This window comes from Panthera onca, chromosome E2 (assembly GCF_046562875.1).
Source record: "Panthera onca isolate mPanOnc1 chromosome E2, mPanOnc1 haplotype 2, whole genome shotgun sequence".
In the NCBI taxonomy this organism is placed as follows: Eukaryota; Metazoa; Chordata; class Mammalia; order Carnivora; family Felidae; genus Panthera; species Panthera onca.
In genome coordinates, this window is record NC_138353.1 from 47,216,263 (window position 1) to 47,237,894 (window position 21,632).

Here is a 21,632-nt window from a genome sequence, read left to right on the forward strand (position 1 = left end):
TTTGGAAATTAACTTTAGGAAAGAGATACAGAATATATAATGCTGTGTTTTGGTATCTAAAGTATCACTCCCTCCATTGAAGGTTTTTGGTATAGATTATAATAAAGTTTGGATGAACTTAGGTATAGGTAGATATATAGATGCTGTTGAGTGAAGGAGACATTTTCAAAAAAGTTTTTACTAGGGCTGTGATTTGAGTCGTTTCCATCACTTCGAACGAGACATCATATTTGAGTTAATCAGTTTTTCTTAAATATTTGTGTGTGTTTTTTTTTTTTAAAGAAATAAACAAAAAAAAAACTGAAACAGTACAAAAGGTGTGCAGGGAGGAAAATGTCTGTGGGTAGCTTTCACATTCTTCTAGTGGGGAATGTGGTATCCTTTTGTAACATGTTTTTTTCAGAAATTTTTATATTTAAATTGTGTACATGTGTATTTCTTCTCTTACCCACTTTTTGAAACCTTTTTTTGGTACTTTAGACTTACAGAAAAGTTGCAAAAATTAGTTCTGAGTTCCCATATACCCTTCACTCAGTTTCCCCTAATGTTAACATCATGCATAACTATAGATGATTACTGAAACTAAGAAGTTAATACTGGTACCATACTGTTAGCTAAATTACAGAATTTATTCAAATTTCACCAATTTTTCTACTTCTGTCCTTTTTCTTCAGGATCCAATCCTTGATCCCACATTGCATTTAATTGTCATGTCTCCTTAGTGTCCTCCAATCTGTGGCACTTCCTCCGTCTTTCCTTGTTCTTTCATGACTGACATTTTTGAAGAGTATTGATCAGTTACTTTGTAGAATGCCCCTCAAATTGGCTCTCTCTGATATTTTCTCATAATTAGATTGAGGTTATGCTTTTTTTGGCAAGACCACCACAGAAATGATGTACCCTTCTCAGTATCATATCAGGATGCTATCTACTTGTCTCATTACTGGTGATATTAACCTTGATCATTTGGTTAAAGTGGTGTCTGTTGTGTCTCTCCACTGTAAAGTTATTTTTTTCCCTTGTAATTGAAAATACTTTGAAGGAGACACTTTGAGGCTATGCAAATACCTTGTTCTTAGATTTTTTGCCCACCAATTTTAGTATCCATCAGAGAATCTTGTCTGCTGTAGTTATTTAGGATGGTGTTCCAATCATACTTTTCTCTTTTCCTCATTTTTTCCTCATTAAATAATTGGAATTCTCCTGTAAGGAGAGTTCTCCCTCATGAATTTATTCATTCTTTCAATCACTTAATGATAAAAGAATTGGTAGCTCATAGCCTTATGAGAAACAGATTACTAGATACAGTCCAGTATTTGTATATGGTTCTTTTTGTCTTTAACATTCCAGTATCCAGATAACTTAAAGTAACTTAGGTTAGTTCTCTTCTTCTCCCTACCTTTCGAGCAAAATGGTAACATATATATATATTGTCCTGTACCTTACTCTTTTCACCTAATGTTATCTTGGAGCTAGTCCTTATTCATGTAGATAAACTATATTCATGTATAGAGACCATTCCCATTAAAAAATAATTATGGTGGAATATACATAATATAAAAGTTACCATTTTAACTGTAGTTTAGTGGCATTAAATACATTCACATTGTTTTGCTACCAGCACTACCATTTATCTTCTGAACTCCTTTGTTTTCCCAAACTGAAACTATGTACCCATTAAACAATAACTTTCCATTATTCTCTACCTCCGATGCCAGACAACCATCATTCTACTTAACTGTCTTTGTGAATTTGACTATTGTAGATACCTCATATAAGTGGAATCATAGTATTGTCCTTTTGTAGCTGGCTTATTTCACTTAGTATAATGTCTTCAGGGTTCATCCATGTCGTAGCATGAATGAATTCATTCATGAATGAATCCACTTTTTTTTTCTTTTAAGTTTATTTTATTTATTTTGAAAAAGAGAGAATTCCAGGCAGGCTCCACACTGTTGGTAGGGAGCCTGACACAGGGCTTGAACTCACAAACCATGAGATCATGATCTGAGCTGAAATATGTGCATATGTACAAGTGTGTTTGTCAGGTAATTCTTAGAAGAATTGTTGAGGCAGAAGTAATATTAAAAAAAAAAGAATGTGTATATATATATATATATATATATATATATATATATAGCCAGATTTTTCACCAGTGAGTCTGTACCAATATTATTCTCCCACTAACAATATAATTTTAAAATATAATCTTTCAGCAATTACTGTTGAAATAGAATATGATTTTAAGAGTTTGCCTTCAGATTTTTGTTTTGTTTTTGTGTTTTGCTAGCAATCTGTAGAAATACCAACTACCACCTTTAAATTGCTTGCACCATCAGAGGCCAGGAGATGATCCTTAAATGATACAAATATTTTGTTTTCTTCCATTTTTAACCAGTGCTGTTTCTCTGTAGGTCCTAGCCATAAACATCCTGGGTCGTTTCTTATTGAACAATGATAAGAATATTAGGTAAGTCAACTGAAAAATATCTTGTACTTTGGTTTTATAAACTCAGTGTTTTCAAGAGTGACTTTGCTCAAAATTGCACATGGATTGAATGACTTATCTAGAACTTCAACTCAGGATTTTTATTTTTAGCCTGATCTTAAGACTACTGTTTTGTAAAGAATATGAGGATTTACCTCATGACTAAATTTACTTTTGTTTACACTGTTAGCATTAGAAGTCAGCAGACTTTCTGTGAAGGAGCAGATGGTCAATATTTTAGGCTCTGTGGGCCTTAGAGTCTCTGTGGCAGCTACTCAACTCTGCCTCTTGGTATGAAAGCACACAGACTATGTAAATGATGAGTGTGGCTATATTCCATTAAAAATTCATTTATAAAACCACACAGCAGAAGGCTAGAGTCTTGTAGGTAGAGGCTGTGATTTGCTGACCTCTACTCCAAATTAAGAAGAAAAATAACATTTTGTGTAGCAAACCTGGAATGTGTGAACTCTAGCTAATTTTTTTAGGTAGATCAATTTATTGGTATTTTATTTTGTTATATTCCTTTGTGTAGTGTATCCTGCTTGCCCTTTTTCCTGTTTTAATCAGGAAAAAAAATTTCTTATGTTGAGCATTTAAAAATATGTAAATAACACCTGAATTATCTCCTCCTTCCAAAAGAATTTTTATTTATTTTTTTTTCAAGTGTTCATTTATTTATTTTGAAAGAGGGAGAGAGATCACAAGCAGGGGCAGGGGCAGACAGAGAGGAGAGAGAATCCCAAGCAGGCTCCCTGCTGTCAGCACGGAGCCCAGTGGTAGGGCTCTGTCCCACAAACTATGAAATCATGACCTGAGCCGAAATGAAGAGTTGGATGCTTAACCAACTGAGCCACCCAGGCACCCCCCCAAAAGAATTTTCAAATACTTGAATAGTTTTTTTTAAAAAGTTTATTTATTTATTTATTTATTTATTTATTTATTTATTTAGTGTGCGCACACAAGTTGGGGAGGGGCAGAGAGAAGGAGAGACAGAATCCCAAGCAGGCTCCGCAACATTAGCACAGCACCTAATGTGGAGCTCAAACCTACAAACTGTGAGGTCATGACTTGAGCCAGCACCAAGAGTCGGACGCTTAACCGACTGCGCCACCCAGGCACCCCTCAGATACTTAAACCTTAAAAGTGAAGGCTTTATAGGGGCAGTTTTGGTACCAGTATCAAAAGCAAGAAAATATAAATGGTAAATTGAAATAATATCCTCTTGCATTTTGGGTCTAAGGAAAGGCATAATATATGCTTATTTTGTTGTACTATTTGGAAGAATTAAAAGAATGGAATTAGTCACTTTTAGAAGTTTAAATGGACTTGACCATGAATGCAAGTCTGAATTTTCCTGGTTACCACTACTTAAGATTATAGTGTCTTTTACACCTTTAAAATAATACCATTATACTCACTAACTCTGTCTTGTCTTTTAAATATTTAAAAATATTTAGTCATTAGATGTCTTCTTTGTCATTATTTTAGAGAAGAACTATCCCGACTTTTACATTTTAATTTGTCTTCTGCAACTTTGTTTCATACAGATACGTAGCTTTGACATCTTTGTTGAAGACTGTGCAGACAGATCATAATGCAGTACAGAGGCACAGAAGCACAATTGTGGACTGTTTAAAAGATTTGGATGTCTCAATAAAACGGTAATAGATTGTTGATGGTTCTCTGCCCCAGCCCCCACTTGATAACTTTGTAATGGTTTTGAGAGTGAGAATGTTGACATTTGCTTATTTACTCCTTATTTGCACAGATGAACTCCCTGCTGAGTAAATCCTTTTTAAGAAAGGATTGGTAGGGAGGAGGTTAGGTCAGTGAAGGAGGCCAATAAGGAATACTAATGTGCACACTGAAGTTGTCCTTGGTTCTTTGATAAATAAACAGGTACAGGTAAGCTGGACGAAAGTCTGCTTAACAGAGGTACTGCGCTCTGTGTGCTGGAGGATGAAAATACGGAGTGATCCATCGGCTAAGTGATTTATCACAATGCTGAAACTCATATTGCTGACAGCACACATTTTCTCACAGTACTTCTGCCCCAAGATACTAGAGGCAGCTGTGTTTTTTTAGAACAGCACATCTAGGAATGACTGTTAGGCAGCAGATAGCACTTTGCAAAGGCATCAATTCTTTTCCTCGACAGACTGACTCTACTGATTATCCTATTGTAAGAAGTGAAGATGTTTGTAACATCTAATTTTAGTTGGCCTCAGTGAACTTTTGGTTGTATGTTCAAAATCAGAATAAATGAGATTTGAAATGATCTCTGAAATATCTATTCATACTGAGTTCCTTTATTTGCAGAGAGCATATGCTAAGTACATGGGCAATCTAAAGATACAACCTAAACTCAGCAACAATAACTCACCTAGTGCTTTGCACAGGATTTTTTTTAATTAAAAAAATTAAAAAATTTTTTAAAAATTTTAATTAAAATTAAAAAAAAGTTTTTTTTACATTTATTCGTTTTTGAGAGACATAGAGACACAGAGTACAAGCGGGGGAGGGGCAGAGAAAGGGGGAGCTGTCAGCATAGAGCCCGATGCAGGGCTGTAACTCACAAACCGTGAAATCATGACCTGAGCCAAAGTCGGACGCTTAACCGACTGAGCCACCCAGGCACCCCTAAAAAAAAAAAATTTTTTTTTAAAGATTTTGTTTTTAAGTAATCTCTTCATCCAATGTAGGGCTCAAACCTACAACCCTGAGATCAAGAGTTGTATGTTCTACCACCTGAGCCAGCCAGGTGCCCCAGGATTTTTTATTTTATTTTATTTTTATTTTTTTGAATGTTTATTTGCTTCTTAGTGAGAGAGACAGAGCGTGAGCAGAGGAGGGGCAGAGGGAGAGGGAGACACACAATCCGAAGCAGGCTCCAGGCTCCGAGCTGTCAGCACAGAGCCCGACATGGGGCTCGAACCCACGAACCATGAGATCATGACTTGGGTCAAAGACAGACCCGTAACCAACTGAGCTACTCAGGTGCCCCAACCCAGGATTTTTTTTATGCGTGTGCTTTCCACAGAATGTATAAGCACCCTCTCAGTTGGTTCTCAGAGTGAGCCAGTGAGACAGACTAGACAATTAACTTCTATCCCCAGTTAACAGATTAGTTAAAATACAGTCCCAAAAGAATCAAATGATTTCCTCTAAACCTATGTGTTGGACAGGGCAGACCTGGGAATAGAAATCAGACCTTCTGACTCCTATTGTGTTATTTCTCTATTACTCATGACAGGGCTTTGCATATCAAACGTAAAATCCCTGTCTCTTTGACAGGGTATTTAACAGTAGAAGTTCAGACTCTGAAGCCTGAATGCCTCATTTAAAATCCTGACTATGTTCTTATTAAACTTGATGGTAGTTATTTAAACTTTCTCTGCCTCAGTTGTCCCATATGTAAAATGCAAATACAAGAGCACCCACTACAAAGGTTATGCAGGACTAATTGGATTATTATATGTAAAGGACTTAAGCACCATCTAAGAATTAACTATTAGTGGATTTCTGTAAAGATTGAACGTTGTTTATAGATTAGCCAAGATAAAAGTATTTTATACTTATTAAATTGGTATTTTAAAAGTCAAATTATATACTATGTTTGAAATTATTGACCAAATACGAAAAGATTCATGCAGTAATCTATGTTAAACATTTTGGTTTTCCTTTGATTGCTAAATTTGATAACGCAGTTCCAGAAACTCTTATTTGCTCTCATGGTATGCGCCCTTTTTTCCTTTTCATGGCCCTCATTGTTTCATTTTCCCTGCCCAGCTTTATTGAGATAAAATTAATATAAACATTGTGTAAGTGTAAGGTGCATTGAATTAGTATACTTATGTGTTGTAAAATAGTTACCCCTGGAGCTTAGTTAACATACTTACCTTTTCTTTTTTGTGATAAGAATATTTAAGATCTACTCTCTTAGCAACTTTCAATTATATAATATGCTATTATTATTAACTGTAGTCATCATGCTGCACATTAGATCTCCAGAACTTACTCATTTTATAATTGAGGTTTGTATCCTTTGACCAACATCTCCATCCTTTCCCCCCACCCTCGAGACCCTGGTAACCACCATTCTAGTCTGTTTCTATGCTTTTGGCTTTTTTACCTTCCAGATGGAAGTGATACCATACAATATTTGTCTTTCTCTGACTTATCTCACTTACCATAATGTCCTATGGTGTGTTTTTACTCTAATTTTCTTATATATCTTTTGATGTAAACTGTTACATCATTTTTGGACAGAAGTGGATGTAATAAAGAGAATATGGTGACTTTATCACATTTTTAAGAAATAATGCAAAGAGGTATTCTCATTGGGTAATCATTTTGTTACTTCTCTTGTTTAGCCTTTTGAGTGTTCAAAAGTTCAGATGCATAGAATAGACTTTGGAACCCAAACTGCATTTTTGGTGACAAGTAGTGTGTCTCTTGGAGCTTTGTAAAGAAAAGTGTTGAATGAAAATTCAGAATGTTAAAAGTAACTTTGATAACTTTGGCTATCATGTATGTATGAAGATTGGGATCACAAAATCGTGCAAGGGCATAGAACCCATCTGCCAGTGTTCAGAAACAACACATCTGGGTTTTTGTTTCATTCCCACTATAAATATCATAACTTTTTTTTCCCCCCCTCTGCAAGGCGTGCAATGGAATTGAGTTTTGCCCTGGTAAATGGGAATAATATCCGAGGCATGATGAAGGAATTACTTTATTTTCTGGATTCATGTGAGCCAGAATTTAAAGCAGACTGTGCATCTGGAATCTTTCTTGCTGCAGAAAAGTAAGACTTAATTTTTACATTTATTGGTAAAAGATGCTTGGAACTTTTTGAAAGCATCTTTAAAACATGGAAAAAATATTGTAAACCTGTTTAAAACATATAATGTTTATTTCAGGCTCCCAATTATAAATTTGCTTCATTTAAAAAATAAAGAAAGAAAAGAAAGAAATTTGCTTCGTTAGAAGGCCATTCTAACCAGTATTTAAGTATGCTAAGACCAAAAAGAATCCTACTTTTATAAAATCTCTTTGTATATCTATTTTTTAACTTCTCGTCTGTGAAGAAGAGAATACAAAAGTGTTTGGATTTTTTTTTGGTAGAGAATAGAAAAATTACAGCATTGAATTGTTCTGTGTAAAACTCTTAGGAAGAAGTACCTCAGTTTTGGTAGTGTGGTTATTTCTCCTCTCTGCACTGTGATTTTAAGGGAATGAGTTTCTAGTCCTGGTGTTGCCTGGGTCTGGGAACAGTCCCTTTTCTTCTTTTTCTTTGTCTTCCTGCTTTGTCTTTATGATTTGTTTTCTGAAAAACTGAGTTGGAGTCCCATTTCTCAGTTCAGCAACTCCTATTGCAATTATTATGTGAAACATCTAAATTTGACTTTGCCCCATTTCATTACCCTTTGAAATGGAGGTAGCTGCTAGATTTGAAGATGAAATATGTCAAAAATAATCACTTCACCAGTAAGCCTAAAAAGTCTGTAGCACAGGATTTTTGAAAGTCGCCGAGCACAGTATACTTCACAGGTTCCAATGTTTTTATCTGGTGCCATTATTTTCTCAGGTATGCACCTTCCAAACGGTGGCATATAGACACAATTATGCGTGTTCTGACAACGGTAAGTAGCTTTTGTTTTTGTTTTTTTTTTTTTAGTCAACATATACTAAGTGCTGGATGAGGCAGACAAAGCCTTTGTTCTCACAAAGCTTACATTTTAGTTCTAGTGGGGGAGATAGGAACTCCGTGGAGAAATATGTACTATCCAGTTAGGCAGGAAAAACTACTACGAACAATAGTGAAGCTGACTGAAGCAGCGTGAAGGACTCCAGCGACAGCAGCGAAGAATGGAAGGTGGGGCAAAGGGCCAAGTCTTTTAGGTAGAGTAGTCCACACAGGTCGCTCACAGGAGGTAACAGTTGAGGAGAGAGCTTGATGAAATGAGGAGCTGTGCAAAGATTTGGGGGAACAGCAAGTGTTGCAAAGCCCTTAAGTAGCAACAAGTGTGGCCTGCTTGGAGAGCAACAAGAAGGCAAGTGAAGCCAGTAGGTAGCATGAGAGGCAGAGAATGGTAGGATTGATACAGGGGCTCCATTATATAGGGCCTCATAGGAGTTGGGAATTTTTGTTTTTAATATGATAGGAAGCCATTGGAAGCTTTTGCATGACTATAAATTTATTATGGATTTAAAAGTATGGTTTTATAAGATATTCTTTTTTAACAGTCAAAATGGAAGTGTAGTGGTGTATAAAGAAAACACAAGTATCTATGTCTAATTATTGTCACCGAAGTAGATACCATTAAGGGAAACTTTTACACATTTTGTCCCATCAAAATTTGAAACTTTCATAGCAAAAGGGAAAAGAATCTACAAAGCTGAAACAAATGACAACTAGGGGAAAAACACTATACCATATGACAGCGTGATAATATCTTTATAAATAATTTACAGTTAATAGGAAAAATCAAATACTGTAATGGAGAAATTGGCATTTGAACAGATATTTCACAAAAGAAGAAAGAAATGGCTAGTTAACATTGAAAAATACCATTGTTAATAAATAAATAGTAAGTAAAATTACAAGTGGGGTATCATTTTTCACTTGTCATACTTTTTAACCTACTTCCTAGTGTTAGGAAAGAGAAATAGGTGGTGTAGTCTCCACTTCATATTGGATATAAAATGGTGCTTTCTGGAGTAAACTTCGGTAGCCTATAGCAAAAGTCTTAGTTTGTACCTTTTAACTCATTAATTCTTTTCTTAAGAATTTATCTTAGAAAAATAAAAGGGCAAGTATACAGAAATGTATATACAAAGGTGTTCATCCCAATCTTGTTTATAATGGGGGAATGTTGGAAATAAGTATAAGTCTCCAAATAGGCATTGGTTAAGGAAATTATGAAACATCTGTAGGAAGGAATGATATCATTAAAATTGTGATGTGTGTATGTGTATTTGTTGTTGTGGAATTCTGTCTGTGACACAGTAGTTTTCTAGTTTACTTGCAATGAATTAACTTTGTAAAAGGTTAATACATGAACTTAATAACAGGGGAATTATATATATATATTTTTTTAATTTTTTTTTAACGTTTATTTATTTTTGAGACAGAGAGAGACAGAGCATGAACGGGGGAGGGTCAGAGAGAGAGGGAGACACAGAATCTGAAACAGGCTCCAGGCTCTGAGCAGTCAGCACAGAGCCCAACGTGAGGCTTGAACCCACAGACCGCGAGATCATGACCTGAGCCGAAGTCGGACGCTTAACTGACTGAGCCACCCAGGCGCCCCAGGGGAATTATATTTTAACAAAAGATACAAATCAGGATGCATTTTGGGTTTTTTTATAAGGATCAAAAGAAGAGAAAAAAGAGCTTCTGAGGAAAAATGTTGTCAAAATCAAAGCCATTCTTTTTAATGCTCCTACTTTTCATTTTTCCAGTTATATAATCTTATTGTGTCCTACAGTTTTTCTTCTTTAACCTGTTGATGTGCTGGATTACATTAATTGATTTTTGAATGTTGAACTAACCTTCCATACCTGGAATAAATCCCACACAGTCGTGGTGTATAGTTCTTTTTATACATTGTTCTATTTGATTTGCTAATACACTTTTTAGGATTTTTGCATCTATATTCATAGAGATAGTGGTCTATAGTTTTCTTTGATCTATGTGTTATTTAATTTAATTTCTGAATATTTGGGGATTTCTTATCTGTTACTGATTTCTAGTTAAATCCTGTATGATTTTAGTTCTTTTAGATTTGAGATGTTTTTTATGGCCCAGAATGTGGTTTGTCTTGATGAATGTTCCATTTGACCTTGAGAAGAATGTGTATTTTGCTGTTGGATAAAGTGGGCTGTAAATGTCATTTAGATCATGTTGATGCTTTCTGTTATTTAAAACACTCTGCTTTCTGGTGCCTGGGTGGCTCAGTCAGTTAAGCGTCTGACTCTTGTCCTTAGCTCAGGTCTTGATCACAGGGTCATGAGTTCAAGCCCCTCATTGGTCTCCACACTGGGTGTGAAAACTATTTAAAATAATAATAATTAAATAAATAAACAACACTCTGCTTTCTCCCATTTGGGAAGAATGAAACAAATTACCTGTTCTTTAGCTTCTGTCTTTAGCATTTTGACCTTTTTTCCAAACTTCTCTCTGAGTCTTTGTGTTTTTTAACAAGAGTGAGGGGTATCCCAATCACCTGGGTTTGTTTCCTTTTCTTTCTTTCTTTCTTTCTTTCTTTCTTTCTTTCTTTCTTTCTTTCTTTCTGTTTCCTTTTCCTCGTCTCACTCTTGAAAAGCTCCCTCTTTCTTTCTCTCTTTCTCTCTGTTTCCTTTTCCTTTTCCTGGTCTCGTAAATCAGATCTGCTGCTCTGTCTAGTAATGGGAGCTTGATCAAGGTGGGCTGATAGGCACAGGTTCCACTGTTTTTATGTCCTGTACAGCCTTGTTATAATGCTCTGACAAGGATGAGATTTAGCTTCCTTGTTGGTGTTAAATAGCTTTACTTTGTTTCATGGTTGCAAATACTATTTCAGATTCCACTAGTCAAGAGAATATTAAAGAGACCAGGTTTATTTTTGTTTTTAAAGTGTGGATGATTAAGTACAAAATACTTCCCATTTGTGTGACTGATGGTTCTATAATGTTTATAAATTCTAGTTTTTAAAGGACAGTGTGATGTTTTAAATCGAAGTTTTAAAAAGAGTACTATTTATTTAATTCTTATTTCACATGCTGCCCTTTTGGACCTCTGATATACACCCCCGTCTCCTTCCCCCAGAGTGATGTGGCTGCTATAGGTAGCCTGTGTGATTTTAACTGTACTGGGGAGTTGTGAGAAGGCAGAGGTGGTTGTAATTAAGTTTGCAGTGAATATTCTACTTAAATTTTTGAAATCTTAGGCTTAATCTGTTTTGAGTAGAAAAGGTCTTTCTTGAAATTTTAATCCTTTATATTTTACTTTTCCTTTGACAAAGGACATTTTGTTTTATTTTTTGTAAAATTGAAAAACTTAGAATATTCATTTAAATAAGAAGTAAGCAATTTGAATAAGTAAGACTTTGAAGTTTGAGCTGCTTATGAACCTGAGAATTGGAACCAACTTTATCGTGGAGGGTGTTTTGTAGTAGTCTCCTTTGAATAGAAGCAGTAGCCAACACTTCTTATCATTATGATGTGTTTCTAGGGATAACTGTTTGCATTTCCTTTTAGGCAGGAAGCTATGTTCGTGATGACGCAGTCCCTAACTTGATCCAGCTAATAACCAATAGTGTGGAGATGCATGCCTATACTGTCCAGCGCTTGTACAAAGCAATTCTTGGTGATTATTCTCAAGTAGGTACTTTCTACTTTGGTGGGGAAATTACCCATTAGTTCCTGGTGTGTTCTTACTACTAACACTCTAGATGTGCCTTGGTTTCATCTTTTATGATTAGATGATCTGCATTAATCCTTGCAAGGATTGAAAGCCTTTGACAAATGGTGACTTTCTTTTGACAGCAACCTTTGGTACAAGTCGCTGCATGGTGTATAGGTGAATATGGAGATCTTCTTGTATCAGGCCAGTGTGAAGAGGAAGAGCCTATTCAGGTACTCCTTGTCACTCTTTAAGGAGGGAGGAAAATAGTGTTTTGGTTTATAAAAGGATAGTGTTTAATGAGGAGTTGAGGTTGATTCCTTGAAAACCTTTTAAAGAAGTAATCCCAGAATTATATTGGGAAACTTGCCAGTTTTTGAGATGGAATTTAGCTGCCCTGATGAGATTTAAAACCATCTGCAGATCTACTTTTCACCCTTTGGCTTGATAACAAATAGACCTATCCATGTCTGCATTTGCTTATCAAAGAACTGGCTTTAGGAGAAATTGTGGCAACAACACTTGAACTCTGTTTATCTTGTTATTTTCTTTACTTCTACCTCTTGAAGCTGTATATGTCTCTCAGTACCCACTGGGTGTTTTCCTTTTTTTTTTTTTTTTTTTTTTTTTAAACCTCCTTCCTACGTGCTTCTGATTGATGATGGATCAGTTTTTACAGTTACTCTGGCAAAGCACAGTTAGTGTTAAAGTTTTGGTAATGATGGTGGCATCCTGTGACTTGGTATTTGATTTAGATCTTTACTGTTAGGATTCATCCTGCGTTTTTTTGTTTTGTTTTGTTTTGTTTTTGTTGTTTGTTTGTTTGTTTTGTTTTTCTCTCCAGGTAACAGAAGATGAAGTGTTGGATATTTTAGAAAGTGTCCTCATCTCTAATATGTCCACCTCTGTGACGAGAGGTTATGCCCTCACTGCCATTATGAAGCTTTCTACTAGATTCACCTGTACTGTAAAGTGAGTATGGAGAAAAAGTAGGATGAACATGTTATTTTGTAATTTTTTTTTAAATTTTTTTTTTAACGTTTATTTATTTTTGAGACAGAGAGAGACACAGCATGAATGGGGGAGGGGCAGAGAGAGAGGGAAACACAGAACCTGAAACAGGCTCCAGGGTCCGAGCTGTCAGCACAGAGCCCGACGCGGGGCTCGAACTCATGGACTGCGAGATCATGATCTGAGCCGAAGTCAGACGCTTAACCGACTGATCCACCCAGGCGCCCCATTATTTTGTAATTTTTAAAAACTTTTTGTTATGTAAAATTTCAAGCAGGGGCAAAAATAGGAAAATAGGATAGTAAAATGAGTTGTATACACCTGTCAATCCACAGTAATAATTATTAATTTGTAGTTCATCCTTATTTTATCTATACTCTGCTTTGCTTTAGTCCCACACCCCACCATTTATTATTTTGAAGGTGAAAAGTTATGTTTTCAAAATCTGACTTCTAATGCCTTTTCTCTTTTTAAAGTAAGAAGTTACTTTCCCCATATAAGGGTTTATTATAATATTTTGAGATGTCTGAATAGGAAGAAAATTATGAAGGTTTTGGTGGTTAAATTTTTAAATTCTGCTCTTCACTATTTTGAATAAAATCAGTTGGACTAGTTTTCCAGCCAAGCATTTTTAAGGCAAACTTAGTTCTCTTAGATCTTGTGTAAGGTCCTGTGAAGAAATGATATATATATTTTTTACTAACTCTTTAAATTGTGAGCTAGAAGAATTTGGTGTCAGGTAATAACCCTTTATTGATAAAAGTCTGATGCTGTGACCCTTTTGTTGATAAAACCTTTTTATTTTAAAGTTATTAAAGAAGAGAATGAACATTACACACTTCTTTTGTAGCAAGTTAATAATGGGTACTTTTTCCTGCAGATTTCAGGGTATGGGATATTTAACAGACAAAATCTAGCATTACGGTTAGAATAAGTACAGTGGTAAGTGATGATGTTGAGGTGTGTTTTGGATAAAGAAGATAAAGGAGAGGTGTTTTGTTTTTGAAAAGATGCGTGAATTAAGGAAATACGAGTATTTCAGATTTTTAACCAGAAAACTCGGGTTTGTTTATTCACTCTACTTGTTTATGAACTTTCTTTTGGGTATTTGAATTTGTTTGTCATTTTATCCCAAAGCCGAATTAAGAAAGTGGTTTCCATCTATGGAAGCAGCATTGATGTGGAACTCCAGCAGAGGGCAGTAGAATATAATGCACTTTTTAAGAAATATGATCATATGAGGTGAGTGAAAGAAACCAAGCAATGCATGTGGCTGTTAGCATCCTGAGCAAATTGTCATGATAATCCACAAAGGAGACTCATTCCTCAGGCTTTGTTAACTGGGCTTCACAAGTCTGTTTAGTCCTAATTGCTTGACTGCTTCCATTTGTCCATTTTCTGTTCTGCCTACCTGTAAACACTTAAGTTAACCATGTTCTATTATTCCCTTTCTCTTCTTTTGGTATGAGATGTTTGCTTCATTTTCCATTTTATTTGGTTAAGAAGTGGCAGTTGTGTTTTTTCAAGAGAATCTCATATATTTAACTTTGTGTTGCGTGTCTGTTATGCAGTATCTTCGTGATTGGAGATTGTTAATACCTACTTATTTACCTTTCTTTCGTTCCAATTTCTCTACCACTGAGAAATCCCAGTCTCTTGGGATTTAGGTGGACAGTTTGTCTATTCAAGGTTTCTTGCCTGCCCTTAATCCAGCTAGGAATTTAGGTCATGTATTCTTGTAATCCACCTTCTATTTTAGTGTGTGTGTTACAGGGTGGGGAGGGGAGATGGCTGTCCATGTTTGACTCCAATATAGTAACAGTGATTTTCTTGGGTAGGGAATCTAGGTTAACTGCCTAGAATTTAACCACTTCAGATTCTTCTAGGTCTGCCCTGCTTGAGAGAATGCCTGTCATGGAAAAAGTGACCACAAATGGCCCTACTGAGATTGTGCAGACAAATGGAGAGACAGAACCAGCTCCACTAGAGACCAAACCACCACCCTCTGGGCCACAGCCCACCAGCCAGGTAGCTTTTCACTTGCTTATCTGGGAATCCTCATGATATTATAGTTAGTTCTTTATGACCTATCTCTTAGCTGATTCCCTTCAGTGTTCCTAGATTGATTGATGGTTCTCTTCCTTATTTTTAAGTCTTGAAAGAGCTTTGCCTTAGATACAGATTAGACAAATGATTCATGAATTGAGATACTATTTCTTTGTTTAGGCCAATGATTTATTGGATTTGTTGGGAGGAAATGACATAACACCTGTTATTCCAACTGCACCTACAAGCAAACCAGCTTCTGCTGGTGGAGAACTTCTCGATTTGCTAGGAGACATCAACCTTACAGGTGAGAGCAGACTGGAGTTATTTAATGCTTGGCTGGGGATAAAGGCCTTCAGGAAAAACTGCACTGAACATAGACTTTCTGGCACATGAATCAATTAAAGATGGGAGAGGCTAAGTAAGAAGTAGGAATAGAATCTTCAGAATATCTGGGATATAAGCTACCATTCTAATGTTCTAGAGGTAATTCAGAGGAATTCCTTAAAATCCAGTTTTTAATTTTGGGAGGATAAATTGCTCCCATTGTATTTAAGATAGAAAGGACTTTCTTTTTAAGTTTTTGTTTTTATTATTTGAGAGACCGTGAGTGGGGGAGAGGCAATGAGAGAGGGGAAAAGAGAATCCCAAGCAGGCTCTGTGCTGTCAGTGCAGAGCCTAAAGTGGGGCTCTAACCCATGAACCTGGGATCATGACCTGAGCTAAAATCAAGAGTCGGATGCTTAACCGACTGAGCCACTCAGGCACCCCTAAGATAGAAAGGACTTTCTTTTTCAGGCTACAAAAGAAATAGATCCCAAGTCACTTCTGCTTTCAGTTATTGTTGTAGTACATCACTTTTCCTACACTTCTTTCTACTCCTGATTAGTTTTCAGTGACTAAGGAGAGTGGAGAGATGTTAACCTATTTTCCTCTCTCTCTTAATAAAGCAGTGGATGGAGAAAATTGTCCATAATTATAATACTCAAACTTAACTTTTTATTTGGGAATGTTTTTTTCTTACATTTGTTTATATATAGTAGACATTAGTAATTGCTGATGTATTTGGTGATATTATGAACCTCTGAGTCCAAGAGTATCACTGTAGCATGTAATTCCTGTCTTTTTTGTTGTTGTTGTTAAGTTTTATTTGAAAGAGAGAGAACGAGAGAGGGGAAGGACACAAGCCAGGGAAGGGCAGAGAGAGAGAAGGAGACACAGAATCAGAAGCAGCCTCTAGGCTCTGAGCTGTCAGCAGAGAACCCAATGTGGGGCTCAAACACGTGAACTGCAACACGAGATCATGACTTGAGCCAAAGTCAGATGCTTAATCTACTGAGCCACCCAGGCGCCCCACATATAATTGCTGTCTCAAGTATAATGACGTGTTACTGCATACATGGCCTCAAATAGAAAATAGCCATAGAATAAAGATTTTGGATGGTCATCTAGACTGGCTAAATGGTTTTTCCTAACAGCATCCTCCCAGAGCTTATGGTTTATATTTTATGTCTTAACAAAATTTCAAAGTGTTACTTGTCATATACTTTTGAGTCATTCACAGGTAATTCCAAATCCTCAGATACCATAGCTCTACTGGTTATATGGAAAAAACAACCCCTTAGTTAAAACACAATGTATAGGGGCGCCTGGGTGGCTCAGTCGGTTGAATGTCCGACTTCGGCTCAGGTCATGATCTCGCAGTCTGTGAGTTCGAGCCCCGCATCGGGCTCTGTGCTGATGGCTCAGAGCCTGAAGCCTGCTTCGGATTCTGTGTCTCCCTCTCTCTCTGACCCTCCCCTGCTCATGCTCTGTCTCTCTCTCTCTCTCTCTGTCAAAAATAAATAAAACATTGAAAAAAAAAAACCACAATGTATAGATGATACACTTTACTTATTGACATACTAGCATTTCCATGTTAGTACATAATCTTCACAGTTATAGTTTTAAATGGTTGTCTAACATTGTATTAAAAAGTTTGCTTCAGGGGCGCCTGGGTGGCGCAGTCGGTTGAGCGTCCGACTTCAGCCAGGTCACGATCTCGCGGTCCGTGAGTTCGAGCCCCGCGTCAGGCTCTGGGCTGATGGCTCGGAGCTTGGAGCCTGTTTCCGATTCTGTGTCTCCCTCTCTCTCTGCCCCTCCCCCGTTCATGCTCTGTCTCTGTCCCAAAAATAAAAAAAAAATAAAAAAAAAAAGTTTGCTTCATGGGGCACCTGGGTGGCTCAGTCGGTTAAGCTGAAGTCTGACTCTTGATTTTTGGCTCAGGTCATGATCTCATGGTTCATGGTTTTGAGCCCCTCCCGTTAGTGCTTGTCTGCACACACTTTCTCAAATAATAAGTTAAAAAACAAAAAGATTCTAGCCTTCTTTTACTTCACTTTGTTAATCCTTTTTGAAAAGGTATATATATATGCAGTTAATTTCATAAGTAGTTTGAAATCTATTTACACCTAAAAGGCACTCTTTATTTTGCTGTGTTTTCTTATGTGTCTTCTTGTATTCCTGATTTCTCTCAGTTCATGGTCATTACTATCATTTGCATGATCCTCAACTTGTTCTTGTTTGGAAGGATCAAATAAAAATGGTAATTTGGTGACTTTCTTCACCCATTTTATACCACCCCTCCCAGGGTTTGTGTGTATGTGTGTGTTAAAATTCTAACATTTATAAAATTTAGGGTCACCTGGGTGACTCAAATCATGATCTCACAGTTCATGAGTTCGAACCCTGTGTTGGGCTCTCTGCTCTCATTGCAGAGCTCGCTTCCCTTTGGATCCTCTGCCTCCCTCTCTCTCTGCCCCTCCTCCACTGATACACACACACTCTCAAAAAAAAAAAAAAAAAGAATTAAAAATAAAAAATAATAAAATTTAATAAATGTCTTGATCTACTTAGCTTGTAAAATAAAAATATTATTAAATTATTATGATGGTGAAAATACTGTTTTGCCCATCAGGGGTTGGCAGTGTCTAGAGATATTTTTTTTTTTTTTAATTTTTTTTTCAACGTTTTTTATTTATTTTTGGGACAGAGAGAGACAGAGCATGAATGGGGGAGGGGCAGAGAGAGAGGGAGACACAGAATGGGAAACAGGCTCCAGGCTCCGAGCCATCAGCCCAGAGCCTGACGCGGGGCTCGAACTCACGGACCGCGAGATCGTGACCTGGCTGAAGTCGGACGCTCAACCAACTGCGCCACCCAGGAGCCCCTAGAGATATTTTTGATGGTCACAACTGGGAGGATGCTACTGTCATTTAATGGGTAGAAGTCAGGGGCGCTGGTAAATATCCTACAAGGCACAAAGCCCCCACAGCAAACAATTAGCCTAAAATTTCAATAGTTTTGAGGTCAAAGAACTTAATTTTTAAAATTTTTTAAAATTTATTCATTCTTGAGAGAGAGAGTACTAGCGTGTGAGTAGGGGAGGGGCAGAGAGAGAGGGGCAGAGAACCCCAAGCAGATGCTGTGCTGTCCATGTAGAGCCTGATGCTGGGCTTGAACCCATGAACTGTGAGATCATGACCTGAGCTGCAACTAAGAGCCGGATGCTTAACCAACTGAAACACCCAGGTACCCTGATGTTGAGGAAATTTAGAGGTATAATCATGTTCAGCTCTCCTGTTGCCAAATTGTTCTCCAGTTTGTACCGGTTTACATCTCTATGGCAGAGATTAGAAGTCCCCATTGCTCCTTATTCTTACCAGTATCTGGTATTATCAGACACTGAAATTTTCACCATTCTGTTGGATGTGAAATAGTATCTCATTGTGGTTTTAAACTTTGTATTCCTCATTACTGGTAATGTTGAGTATCTCTTTACATATGATTCTCTTTTCATTCAGGTTCCCTCTTCTGCAAATTGCTTGTTTATATCTCTTAACCACTCTTTTTTAAAATTTCATTTTAGAGTGTGAGCAGGGGAGAGGGGGTAGAGGGGCATGGCGGGGAGAGAGAGGCAGAGAGACAGAATATGCATCTTAAGCAGGCTCCATGCTCAGTGCGGAGCCCAATGCAGGGCTCATCCCCACAACCCTGGGATCATGACCTGGGCCGTAATCAAGAGTCAGATGTTCACCCGACTGAGCCACCCAGACGTCCTGTATAGGTGCTTACCACTTTTAAATTGAGTTACCTTGTTTTCTTACCAGTTTGTAGAAAATCCTTATAGGTCTGTATACACATCCATTTGCTGTTTTGTAGCAAACATTTTTCTCCTGCCTGTGGTCTCTCTATTTTATTTTAGTATTTTTAAATAAGAGTTACTCTTTTTAAAGTATTTGAATGTTTAGTTCTTTCTTCTTATGGTTTATGCTTTTTGCATCTTGTTTAAAAAGAATCCTTCTCTTAATCTGAGATCCAATAATTTTCTCCTGTATTTTTTTGGTGAGCTTTGTCATGCTGGCTAAGATTGACTTACCATTGGAACGCTTCATTTAGGTGCTCCGGCTGCTACTCCTGCTCCAGCCTCAGTCCCACAGATATCCCAGCCTCCTTTCTTATTGGATGGGCTTTCATCACAGCCTCTCTTCAATGACATCACTACAGGTATGGTTACTGGTATCACCATCAGTGAGAGGTGGTTCTTGAAGAAGAAAATAATTCTGCAAGCCTTAAGCTGACTGCAGTTAGACTGATCTTCCCGTGCTTTCCAGGCATCCCCTCCATCACAGCATACAGTAAGAATGGCTTGAAGATAGAATTCACCTTTGAACGGTCAAATACCAACCCTAGTGTCACAGTGATAACGATACAGGCCTCCAACAGCACAGAGCTGGACATGACAGACTTTGTTTTCCAAGCTGCAGTACCAAAGGTACTACAATGTTGTCTTTGTCTTTTTCCTTTGATTAAAGATTGATTTTTTGTCACACATTTGTTGAGGGATATATTTTAAGCTTTAGAGGTTAAATCAAATTTGCAGGTTTAATCCAAATTAACAGTACTGTAACTATTATGGTTCATTAAAGCATGTTTATTTTTGAGAGAGAGAGAGAGACAGAGTGTGAGTGGGGGAGGGGCAGAGAGAAAGGGAGACACAGAATCCCAAGCAGGCTCCAGGCTCAAAGCTGTCAGCACAGAGCCTGACATGGGGCTTGAACTCACAAACTGATCATGACCTGAGCTGAAGTCGGATGCTCAACCGACTGAGCCACCCAGGTGCCCCAAAGTATGTCATTTTTAATGAATACTTTTTACTTTAAATATTACTTTAAATACTTTAAATATTTTTACAGTTATTCCTGAAGGATAAAGGACATTCTGATTATAGCTAATGAGATTCACAGCAGAATTCTGTGAGGTGGTCTACTAATGCTCAGGGGCATGTAGAGTAGGTTGGAGTTCAGAAATACAGTGGTAAAAACCTGAAAAACACAAATACTAACATGGAATTAAAGTTCATTAAGATGAAGGACTTTATTTGGTATTCTCTTCTAGTCACTGGATCAGAATTGACAGTTTTCATCTCAGTATTTGAGTGAAAGAAACAGTCATTCCTCCTTCATTAATACCTAGTTTACTATTGATACAATGACTGCTTAGTTTTATTTATACCAGATCTTAGTTTAAGGAATATTTATGCCCCATCTTTGAATAATGAAAAGTTCGGTGTATAGAAACATTGAGAATGAAGAATAGGCAAAATTTTCCTGTAAAGGATAGGATAGTAAGTATTTTAGGCTATATGATTTCTGTTGCATCTACTCATTTCTGCTGTTATAGTGAAAAAAAGGGGGGTGCCTATGTGGTTGAGTGACCAACTCTTGATTTTGGCTCAGGTCATGATTCCATTGTCATGGGATTGAGCCCTGTGTCAGGCTCCTTGCTGAGTGTTGAGCCCACTTAAGATTTTCTCCCTCCCTCCCTCTTTCTCTCCCTCCCCTGCTAGAGCACTCTCGAGCGTGCTCTCTTTCTCTCAAAACAAAAAAGCCATAATCACCATGTAAATGAAGGAGTGTGGCTTTGTTCCACAGTAAATGTTCCAGTAAAACATTATTTACAGAAAAGATGTCAGGTCATTTTTGGCCCATGGGTCATAGTCTGCCAGCCCTTGGTTTAAAAAAAAATTTTTTTTTTTAACATTTATTTATTTTTGAGACAGAGAGAGAGCATGAACAGGGGAGGGTCAGAGAAAGAGGGAGACATAGAATCTGAAACAGGCTCCAGGCTCTGAGCTGTCAGCACAGAGCCCGATGCGGGGCTCGAACCCACGGACCGTGAGATCATGACCTGAGCCGAAGTCGGACGCTTAACCAACTGAGCCACCCAAGCACCCCTGCCAGCCCTTGGTTTAGACTAAGCTAACCTTATCTTTGCAGTGACATGTGAAGTGTGACATTCAAACCACACATTTTTGAAAACTGAAGACATTTTGTTTGTGGTTACTGTTGATTTTGCAAAAGCCTCCTTTAATTGCATTTTTTAGGAACTAGAGTAATGTAGATGTTTTAGGAGAATGGAGTGGTTTCAGTACTAATTGTGTGACATTCAGCAAGTTCCTTAAACTGTGTGCCTCAGTTTCTTCCTTTACAAAGAGGGGATGGTGATAATGATGTCTATTTCCTAGAGTTCCTTTGAGGATTAGATGAGTTTTATGTGCTGTGTACTGTTTTAAGCACTTTTCATGTGTTCATTGCTCAGTAAATGTTAGCTGCTACAACTTAGGGTTTTACACTTGTTACTTGAGGCTGTGTACTA

General features: G+C 37.2%; 1 protein-coding gene and 1 non-coding gene across 3 annotated transcripts in view; both read left to right on the plus strand.

Annotated features, from left to right (window-relative positions):
• AP1G1 (adaptor related protein complex 1 subunit gamma 1) overlaps nt 1-21,632 on the plus strand; it is a 76,729-nt gene that overhangs the window by 49,514 nt on the left and 5,583 nt on the right. For both annotated transcript variants that reach the window (XM_060650248.3, XM_060650249.2), the window contains exons 10-21: nt 2,415-2,470; nt 4,039-4,152; nt 7,158-7,298; nt 8,082-8,136; nt 11,735-11,857; nt 12,023-12,112; nt 12,724-12,851; nt 14,028-14,132; nt 14,777-14,918; nt 15,117-15,243; nt 19,374-19,481; nt 19,589-19,749. In XM_060650248.3, coding sequence (XP_060506231.1) covers nt 2,415-2,470; nt 4,039-4,152; nt 7,158-7,298; nt 8,082-8,136; nt 11,735-11,857; nt 12,023-12,112; nt 12,724-12,851; nt 14,028-14,132; nt 14,777-14,918; nt 15,117-15,243; nt 19,374-19,481; nt 19,589-19,749 — 1,350 coding nt within the window. The remainder of the gene's footprint in view (nt 1-2,414; nt 2,471-4,038; nt 4,153-7,157; nt 7,299-8,081; nt 8,137-11,734; nt 11,858-12,022; nt 12,113-12,723; nt 12,852-14,027; nt 14,133-14,776; nt 14,919-15,116; nt 15,244-19,373; nt 19,482-19,588; nt 19,750-21,632) is intronic.
• On the plus strand, nt 4,438-4,523 carry LOC132691380 (small nucleolar RNA SNORD71). Its single transcript, XR_009615728.1, has one exon. It is a non-coding gene; the product is annotated as a small nucleolar RNA SNORD71 (small nucleolar RNA).